This window comes from Nanorana parkeri, unplaced genomic scaffold (genome assembly GCF_000935625.1).
Source record: "Nanorana parkeri isolate BGI_ZX_2015 unplaced genomic scaffold, ASM93562v1 scaffold253, whole genome shotgun sequence".
NCBI classification, from domain to species: Eukaryota; Metazoa; Chordata; class Amphibia; order Anura; family Dicroglossidae; genus Nanorana; species Nanorana parkeri.
Window position 1 is genome coordinate 217836 of NW_017306521.1, and position 11126 is coordinate 228961.

The window sequence follows — 11126 nt, forward strand, 5'->3', positions numbered from 1 at the left end:
GGTTGTTTCTATTTGTTCTTCCCCCCCCCCCCCCTTCTGTACATTTCTCATTCTTGTACATTTTATTTTACTCCACCTAATTAGGTCAGTATGTCAGAATATGCTTTCCCAGTTATTCTCATTCTGTTTGTACGGCCTAAATGACAAATTGTTTAATTGCTTATCTTTTTAATATCATGCAGCCACCCATTTTTCTTTGCATATTTGTTATTACTCAATTAGGTTCTAGTGTCTTTATGTAAGCATACATTGTTTGGTATTGCAGTTTTTAGTTGAAATCATTTTTAAGGCTTTCACATTTTTATAAGCTTGTTTTGTTTTTCCATATTCCATAACCTAAAATGTGTACGCTGGTCACCAGAACTGTGTGTATCAATGCTATTAGTCTTATATTAATTAAAGTGACACTAAACTCAGGAGTTAAATCTTAAAAATGCATTCAAGTACCTTCACTATTAACAAAAATGTATCTTATTTGTGTATCACTCAGTTGTAGATCCTCAAATCATCTCTGAATTGGTGCTGACACTGTCCTTGCTTCTGGAGGGTGGCTACTTTTGTTCCCCATGAGCTTGCTCCTGTGGTGCACTACAATCTCAATACAAATAAGAAATCTAAACATAAGCTTGTAGTCCATCACAGGATGTGTTTATTTGTTCATCAGTTTTCATTTTTTGTAGCATGTACAGAAATTACCTGGTAATCTTGGCAGAAATGCAGTGTCCTTGTCACTTCCCGTGAGATCTGGAAGCAAAAACAATTTTATCTTTGTGTTATAGACTACTAATTCCACCACCTATATAATAGAGAAGGGGAAAGGCAGTTGTATTTGAAGTCCAGCTAGGTGGAAACCATGGCTCTTTCCATAGGTGGAGTGGAGGAGTGAGTGTAGCCACCCAGGTGAAGGAAGTATGTTATTCACAGGATTACCATGTAAAATGAAAGGAAAAAACATGAGAAAAGAAAACTAATGCAGCCACTATATCTAAGAACTGGTAAGCTGCATTATATGTTTAGATATGCTTTAACAGTTGCTGAGCTAAGATATCAGCTATGCAAGAAGTGTTTAACATTTTTTAAAAGTCAGCAAATCCATAGACTTTGTAAGAAGGAGTAGTAAAGTGCAAAGTTTGTGTAGCACTTCAAAGCAGCTAGAAGAGCCCGACTATGTAATAAGCTAATATAGCTACTCCAAGTACATATTGTATATATGCAGGGCTTTAAAAATTTGGCGCTGTCTCACCAGTCAGTCAAAAATTTCACCAGTCAGCATGACCGGATTATAGCCTTGCAATATATGTTAAAACATTTTGGGGACAGATAGAGGTTTCTTTTGTGACCCCACGGGGGGGTTATTTTTTTTTACTATATAATGAAAAAAGTACCATAAATATATTTAAAAAAAAGTTTCCCTACGTTATGTTATAAAACATTTATTCTTACCCATATACAATTATTTACAAATTATACGTAGAAAAAAAGGTTTAAAATGTTTAAGGTTTAACTCAAACCAATCTTACCTGTTTTTTCTAAAGATGTTGGTAAGAATATACATTCCATAACAAGATGCACAGTGCAATAACAGCAATCAAATTTCAGGTTACCTCATCTATTCTTTGGGGGAATTTATCAAAACTAGAGCAGAGAGAATCTGTAGCAGTTGTTCTTAATAACCAGTCAGCTTCTCTCTTACATTTTAAAAGCTTAACTGAACGTACTGAAGAAGAAGCTGATTGGTTGCTATGGACAATTGCTCCAAATTCTGTCTGCTCCACTTTTGATAAATTCCCCTCATTTTATGTAAAGAGCCATAGTTGATTGCATTTTGCATATAGCTATTTCACTGTGCAATTTGCTTATAAATAAGCCACTTTGTTGGCTACAGTGAAGTTTTTTGGGTACGAAAGGGATGCAAAAAGCTCAGGGGCCAGGTAGTAAATGCAAAAAGAAATAAAACACTAGTGTCTGATATTTTTTAACCTGTTCTGCTCTTGTCCCCGTGCATGCGTCAAGTCTACTCATGTGTCTGTCACCGCCAGTGCACTAGGATCTCAGTAGGGCTTCAACCAACTAATCAATAATAATCGATAATGAGAATAGTTGTCAACTATTCTGATGATTTGATTTGTTGGTTGGATCCCCTAGCTCTCTCCTCCACGCTGGGAGGAGGGCACAGCAGGCAGTGTGTGGGTGCAATAGCCAGCCTGCTGTTGGCTATTGCAATTTGAAATGGCCAATAGCAGGCTGGCTATTGCCCCAGCCCACTACCTACTGTATTTACATTCAGCTGCCGTCTGCGGAATCTTGCCACTGGAAGCTGTCATTCCCTGGTTCAAGCTATTTAAGCGCCATGTGCTTACAATACAGTTTTTCTAAAAAAAAATAATTTTTTTTTAATAAAAGGTGGGGAAAAAGCCATTTTTAGTTCTGGCCTGACTAATTCTGCTGCGGGAGGTGCATTGCAGTGCCATTCATTTCTACGGCACCCCAAATGCGTCTCCCACCCACAGTGTGACCACCCGCACTGGAACGTGCGATACTGCAATGCCGCATGTTCCAGTGCAGAGCGATTGCAAAAAATTGTGCATGCAGTTTTGTTCTGAAGTAAACTTTATGTTTGTAACACTGCATTTGTGTATTTCATTTTAAATTAAGGATAGTATTTATTTTAAAAAAATGTGTTCGATTATTCGAACAATTAGTTGGCCAACTAATCGATTTATTAAAATAATTATTAGTTGCAGCCCTAGATCTCAGGTGAAAAGGAGGGAGAGGAACAATCATGGAATTCTGGATCTTGCAAATGAATTCTAAGGAGTATAACGCAGTATGCTAAACAATTACTGCAGGTGTATCTTCCTGGTGCATATATTGTAAATTACAGATATTGATTCACCTGCAGCGAATATTTGATGAATGTCACTGCTTTATAAATATGCCCCTAAAAGAATTAATTAAACAAGTCAGACCAAGGGAGTTTATTCATAGCCCTTTAAATTTTGCCTGCATGGTATGAGGCAGATATGTACTAGTATAACATCTGCTTTATGAATCTGTATGGCAAGTAAGTAAAGTTATGTGCCTAGTGTGGTTGCATGAGCGCAGCCACATCACAAGAATTGAATGAGTTAACTGCAGCTTTCTTCTCTGAGGAGGATCTGAGGGCCCCACACAGATCTTCAGCAAGCATCCATTAGTGACATATACACTGGAAGCCATCACAGAGAGACTACATATGGAGGCTTCAGTTGTGCTCATTGATGTGGACATGCATCTCCTACAATGTGCACAAAACTTTTAAATCTTCCATATTTCCATTTAACACCACATACTGTATGTGTATTTATAGAATCATTATATTAGCAGGTTATCCTTCAGTTGACATGTAATGTTCAATTTTTATTTACCCCCTTTGGACCCCTTTCACACAGCGTTCTGATCGGGTCAGTTTTTCAGGCAGATCTATTTGAAACTCAATGATACTATATGGGCAGACATGCATCAGTTTACATCTAATATCCCTAACCGCATCTAGATCTCGGAAAAAAAAACAGAACAGAGTTCCATTTTGGCAGGCCTGATCATGATGGATCGGGATATTCTGATGTATCTACAGATGCATGTCCAATTAAAGCTAACTCCCCATACACCTAACATGGGTCTGTACAGCGATGGAGGAAAAAACCGAATGAACACGGATATCACAAGAGTGGCATCTATTCTGTTCTGCTCCATTCAGCTGAGGATTTGTGCACGGATTCTCTGCTGATCAGACCAGACTGCACCCACGTAAACGGGGCCTTAACTCATTGGAATCCAGAGTATCAAGAACTGTTTTAAAGCAGAGAACTGACACAAATCTTGAAGCAGCTTCAGTGTAAGCTTGCTATTTTCTCAGCCAAAGAACTCTGTATAGTTCTAAGCATCCAGCGGCTGTAGGAGAAAGTTCGAATTTGTAGTTAGGGATGTGGGGGGTTGTTTTCGGTGTTAAGGAAACAAATGTTGGCATTCAAACAGTTTAATTACATTCCATGAGTAAACAATTTTACAAGCAAGCCAGCTGTTTTTGTTAAGCAAAGTATACAGTCTATTGCTGTGTGTAATGTTTACCATTACTCATCTTTCTTTTTCTCTCTTTTGGTATGTAGATGGCAGTCACCACTTTTTGAATAAAATCTGCAGGCCATGAGGTTGTAAAGATAATTGATATCTTTCCATCTGTTTTCTCCAGCGAGGCATTGTCAAAATGATTGGAAAACTAAAGCAAAACTTGCTGCTTGCATGCCTTGTAATAAGCTCAGTGACTGTGTTCTACCTAGGACAACATGCAATGGAGTGCCACCATCGGATAGAGGAACGCAGTCAGCCAGTCAAAATGGAAATTCCCAAAGCAACATTAAGAACTGAGCAGAAGGTGAACACTAGCTTTCCATATAATAAGGACATGCCATTAATATTTATTGGGGGAGTGCCTCGCAGTGGAACTACACTCATGCGTGCCATGCTTGATGCCCATCCTGAGATTAGGTGCGGAGAAGAAACCAGGGTTATCCCTCGGATTCTGGCTGTCAAGCAGATGTGGGCACGATCAAGCAAAGAAAAACTTCGCCTAGACGAAGCTGGTGTAACAGATGAAGTTCTGGACTCAGCCATGCAGGCTTTTTTACTGGAAATAATAGTTAAGCATGGAGAACCAGCACCTTATTTGTGTAATAAAGATCCGTTTGCTTTAAAATCTTTATCGTACCTAGCCAAAATATTCCCGAATGCCAAATTTCTTCTCATGGTGAGAGATGGACGTGCTTCAGTGCACTCTATGATTTCTAGAAAAGTTACTATTGCTGGATTTGATCTCAACAGCTACAGAGACTGTTTAACCAAGTGGAACCGTGCTATAGAAACAATGTATAATCAGTGCATGGAAGTGGGCTATGATAGGTGCATGTTAGTACATTATGAACAGCTGGTTTTACATCCAGAACGATGGATGAGAACATTGTTGAAGTTCCTCACGATTCCATGGAATGATGCTGTACTACATCATGAAGATATGATTGGCAAAGCTGGAGGTGTGTCCCTGTCCAAGTAAGTAAATTATACCAACTTTCTGTGTTGTTTTAGGGCTGTCATGGACTCTTCCAGGCTTAAAGTATTGGGAGAGTGAAATATACTCTTCTCAATATTTAGAACTTGCATGGGACACATGCTAGCCCTATATACTAAGAGCTGTGTGTTGATATAACAGCTGATTGATCAGCTCACAGTTACCCCCCTTGCAGAGAGAAATGACTGTCAGTCACCACCCCTCCAGGGATTCCCCCCTTCCCTTATTATGGGATCTTTCCCAGCTGCAGTGTGGCTTTGCTCTGTAAGCGTATATCGGGCAGAAGCCCACTATGTGCTGACTTGGGGTCAAAGGAGTACATTAGTAAACATACTCCTGTGACTCAAAAAATAAGTAAAGCTAAAAAAAAAAAAAAGGTTTGGCTTTACTGCTCTTTCCTAAGGTACTTTAAGAATGGGGGATGGCATTGACATCTTATTATTTTATTATTAAGTCATATGGCAGCCTCAGAATTATTTTCTAATTGTTGTTATAATAAAACTAGAATAAATAGCTTATTGATTGACTAAAATCGGTAACGTCAGTAATGTTGAGTAAAGATTAATACCCTTTAGTTAAGCTGAGTTATATGGCTTATGATATACTTTATAAGCTCTAAGGGTATCTTAAGAGGTGGGCAATAAAACAAACGCTAACAGAAAATCTATGCTTTATTAAGTGCTCATTGGTGTTCTCTATGTCGGTCAGCCAAGTGGATTTCATTTATGAAAGCTGAAGGAAAGGAAATTGGAGGCTTTATCAACCTGTTTTCACCTTTTATTTTTCCATTTCTAGCTTGAAGATTGAAACAGCCATCCTGCTGGTTTTTGCAGCTGTCCTTTTTAAAGTTTCCTTTAGTTTATTGTTTTGAAAGGGAGCTTTGCAAGCGCAAATGACATAAAGGGAACAGTCAATTGCCATAGTACGATAATAATGTCAGCCAATGAGAGGTCACCATTCATAAGTTGAAAGCATTTGGAATTATAAAATTTTCTGAGTGGTTGATGTGGTCTACTGTTTTGCAATTTGCTCTTAGCAAAATACCTAGAAGACCACTAGCTATGGTCTTTGCATTTTATTTTTGCTAATTTGTAGGTATGACTAGGGACAGCAATGATGAGCCTGGTACATTTGAATGAAATGTGTGCATTAAGAAGCATGAGATAATCACAAAGATTAGTAGTGCAAGAGACATGAGTCTAAGAGACTGGCATTTATCAGGGGCACTGGCATTCAAACCACCTATTAACATTGCAGCCCATGGAATCTTACATCATAGTCTCTGTATAGTTATGTGCTTCTAAGAATGTCAATGTAACCTTTAAAATCCAACTTTCTTCTTCACATCTGTCAAAGGTGAAATATAAGTTTAAGTGCAAGACTAGAATTTTATTAATGTGCATAAAGGCTGAACCGGAGACATTTTTGAAATACAGCCCTAAAACGTAAATGAATCCCTTTGCTTTATTGATTGCTGCTGGATGGCAGAGGGATGGTCATAGATACTGTGACAGTACAGGAAAATCCAGTGGGCCACAATATATAACATTATAAATGCCTTTTGCAGTGGAATTTTGCCTATTACCTGATGTGTTAATTTTAAAAAGGAATACTACAGGCAAACGTGCATTTAATAAATCAAGTATCCTATTTGGAAGGGTGTGCAAAGAGCAATGATGATGTGCAAATCGGTATTACATGTATCAGCCAGTCACATTTTAGATGAGGGATAATGCAGTTTGCAATTTTTTTTTATCATTGCTGTTTGCACTGCATTATTCAATGTGTCTGTATGTTTTATTTTATTTTAAAAATCTGGAGTTCTGCTTTAATAGAGGAAAATGTAAAGCGCAAAAACGACATTCCTTGAAGTACACAATCTGTTTTGTTAATACTATTGTTGTCTATTGTTAATACTATTGTTGTCTAACATATGGTTTGTCATTATGTTATTGTGGTTAGGTTATTATAAGATAATTTCTTCTTTCAGCTGTGGGTAATACAGGCACATTTATCTCCTCCAGCTTTTATAAAAAATCTAACTAAGGTAATGTGTCTTTTTCAGTGTTTTTGAAGGAAATAAAAAAAGTGTTTATACACTAAGCCCTTCTACTTAAGACACAGTTACATTTTGACATGTTTTACTGAGCCATTGGGGCTATATGAGATGTGCTACATGGTAAAAACGCAGTGCTCTTGGGGTAGCCATAATGGTTATTCCTATTCCTGGAAGCCTAATGTGACAAAAGTTGGGCAGTTAGGGTTACCCTGGCAAGTGAGCGCAGTTATGTATTCATTAAAAATCATTTAATGTAGTATGTGATGATTGCACAATACACCTAGCATGCATTACCATGTCTTAGGTGCAATGCCATTCAACTGAATGGCACTCCAACACAACTCTTGGCTGTCATGCACTGCAATACAGAGTAACACGCAGTTCCACCATACCGTGTGTTGAGGTGCAGTGAAAAGAAGTGCATGCATGGTGGCCAGGAGGTGCATTGGAATCTAATTTAAATGAATGGCAATGTAGCGCACCTAGTGCATGGTGTGTTCTGCGATAGCATGCATTAATTGCACAGTATTGTGGGGTTATCGCAACACTTTGGTTTGAATGGGCTCTATGGGTGTAAGTATGGTCCAGGTCCAGTATTTTCAGCATGAAGTTGGAATGAGGAACACAGAGACATGACCTTTAACGTAGCAGTGTAATTTGTGAATGTGCCCTATGAGTGAAAGTAAGGCTCAAGAGGTCAGTATTTTTTTTGGAAGTTGGTATCAGGAATACAGAGACATGACCTCAAACTAGAAAGTATAATGTTACTGAAAGAGTAGTGGATGTTTGGAACAGACTTCCAGCAAAGGTAGTGAATCAATAAAATGTAAGTAATTTAACCACCTTACTACCACACCATTGTAAAGAAAATGGCTTGTAGGTGTCTCAATTTTCTGGAATGCTGTTTATAAATGGCGCTGCAGAAAGCTTGCACAGCCAGTCAGTATGCCCTTTAAATGCCTGTGATCAAGCTGTCATTAGACAGCACAGATCACAGGCAAAATGTATTGGCCAATTAGAGTGGCTCTGTACCTTGTGATTACTGTGACCAATCACAACAGTCACAAGTGTAAATCTTGTATAGTAGATAAACTCTCTCTCTCTCCCCTCGCTTTATGAGAGAGGGAGAGCCAGGCATGCTTGGGATAAACATAGGTGTATCCTTAGACAAAAATGTTAAAAAATGTCTTCTATATTTTTAGATTTATCTTTTTAAAACGCAGTCCTTGTGGATAAAATATTTTACATGGTTATAATGATAAAAGATGAGAAATCAGGGACAATGGTGTGTTTAGGAAGAGTTGAGGTAAGGTCCTTGGAGCCAGTGTGGCCTTTGGAATAGAAAAAACAGGAGAGTCACAAATGAGCAGTTTATTGTACTAGAAAAGCAGCTGAAGAACGGATCCATGAACTTCAGCCTATGCTGTTAACAGTATTTTGCCAACACCTGCCTACAACACTGCACAGACCTGTGTTTATTTGGCAAGTTTATCTGTGGTATTTTACACTTCCTTATGAAACAGCTAATGGCACTGTTACAACATTCTTCAGCAGTTTACAAGTGTTACAAGTATGCAGTTTTACTGCGCTTAATCATCTGTTAATTGATGTTCAGTGCACGTCCCACTTTTAGGGCTGAGATAAATGGAAAGCACCTTTCTGTGCTATTATCAACATCTGGTCATATGGTACATTCACACCAGTGGTTGCGCTACAATCCACAGGTGTGTGTTAGCAGTCACAGTGCCGATGTGCCAATCCCTGTTTTTTACATTTTTTTTTGTCAGCACTTTATTGGAATGTCATGAGTGACTTTTCCTTAGATTCTATGGGCGCAGCATGGTGTGCTGCCCTGGAACTTGTATGCAGCCTGTAAGTTAGACATTGAAAATTCCAGCATACGGGTTTTAACATAATAATGCTAGACCCTGTTTATAAAATGAAACGGAAAGACAGGTTTGAAATTTGCGCTAAGCACTGTGTACTTAAAGTAACAACTGCTGCATTAGGCATGTGACGGATCTACTTTAACTCTTCATGGTGGCCTGGTATCTGGTCTTTTTCAAGCCCTAACTGTTATGCCTTAATTATGGCTGCAACCAACTAATCGACTAATTGATAATGAGAATAGTTGCCAGTGATTCTCATTATTGATTAGTTGGTCTGGGTTCCCTAGTTCACTCCTCCACACAGGGAACCCTCTGAGCCTCGTTGCTCCCAGACCCCTGCAGCCGGTGCCCAGTGGTGAGGAGAGCGCCACCAAACCATAATATCTGTTTACTATCGCCTCAATTTATGAATGAACAGGAAGGTATATCCCGAAACAGTGAAAAAAATAAAAATTATTTGAAAAAATGTAAAAACATAGTAAAAAAGAAAAAAAACAAAGCCCCCCCCCCCCATTATTAATAAATAAATAAAAAAGGTGGTAAAAGTAATTTTTGGTTTCGGGCTGACATTCTGGTGCGATCACCCGCATCGGAACGTGCGGTAGCGCAATGCCCTGCGTTTCAGTGTGGTGCAATTGCAAAAAATTGTGCATGCCATTTTTTTATACTGAAGTACAGTTTGTAACACTCCATGTGTATTTTATTTTAAATTACAGATGCTATTTAATTTTTAAAAAAAATCAGATTAATTGATTCATGGGGAAAAAAAAAATCGGCCAACTAATCGATTATGAAAATAATAGTTAGTTGCCCTATTTAAAATAGAACTGAAGCCCAAAATGTTTTTTGTATTTTTGGTAAAGAGTAAGGGAGGACTATAATCCCTGTCAGCTTTTAAGCCATCTGTGTCCCATTGGAGAGATTTCGCATTACTTCCTGTTTGGTAGCCACAGCAGGAAGTGAGAGGAAATCCCTCCAAAGTTAGGGAAGTGCCTGGTGGTCAGAAGGGTCACCAGAACTAGTTGTCCCCATCTATTCATGTTCTAAAAACAACCCAAAATGTATTTTACTTTTAATGATAACGGTCACCGGGACAAAAAGAGAGGGGGAATTTCCCAAACAGGGACACAGACAGCAATAAAAACCAGACAGGAGTTTAAGGGCCCATTCACACCAAATAAAGTGCATATGTCACACTTGTTTACATGCGTTTGTGTTTTTTGGAGGAAGTATCATCGCTTCTACTTTGAAAGTAAATGTGCTGTGTTGTTAACTTGCGTTTAGATGCAATGTGAAAAAAATTGCAGCCTGCTCTACTTTTTTCAAACACAGCACAACACACTGGTTTGAACTACACTATTTTTTTTAACTGAACTATTGCCAATGGCTGTGGAAGCAAATGTTCCCTGGCTCCTTCATTGTTCCATTCACTTCTGTGTTGGCTTGACTGACTGTCACATTTTTACAGTAACTTCACCCCATGGCTTTATTGCATGTGTCTGCGAGTAATCTCATGCACAGTGTAACTTAGCAGCTAACTTTTCTGTACTGATCATGTATGAATGAAAAACCTAGGCACGTTACCTTGCAATGTTATTATATTATTACACTTGAAAACCAAGCAGCAGGAGTTGGTGTGACTGCTAACCAGTTGCAGAGGTATAACTGGGAGAGTAGAAGGGGCAGCTCCTTCCCATGATATAGAGAAGAAAGGGGCAGTACCATACTGGAAGGAATCAAAGGAAAAAAATGAAAGGTCTGGGCAGGGGCTGACTGGCAACTTTTAGCCCAGGGGGCAAGTACAACCCAGAGGCCCATGGTGCGGCAACTTGGCCCCCCTCCCGGTCTGCCTCTTCCCTGCATTCTCCCCGCCCCTGTCTGCCACTTTTGCCATCTATGTAACAGTAGTGATAGCGGTGCACGTGAGGCAGGGAGGAGGTGCGGCGTGTGGATGCAGGCGGGTCTGGCAGCAGCAAGGGTGAGGCGGGGCGGCGTGTGGAGCAGTGGCAAGCATGAGGCGGGAAGAAGGTGCGGCATGTGGAGCGTGGATGCGAGCGGGTCTGGCAGCAGCAAG

The 11126-nt window shown here is 39.3% G+C and overlaps 1 protein-coding gene across 3 annotated transcripts in view; it reads left to right on the forward strand.

Moving 5' to 3' along the window:
* Positions 1 to 11126, forward strand: part of TPST1 (tyrosylprotein sulfotransferase 1) — a 94480-nt gene that overhangs the window by 36415 nt on the left and 46939 nt on the right. For all 3 annotated transcript variants that reach the window (XM_018556802.1, XM_018556804.1, XM_018556803.1), the window contains one exon: positions 4149 to 5085. In XM_018556802.1, the coding sequence (XP_018412304.1) occupies positions 4247 to 5085 (839 nt within the window). In that variant the 5' untranslated portion in view covers positions 4149 to 4246. The remainder of the gene's footprint in view (positions 1 to 4148; positions 5086 to 11126) is intronic.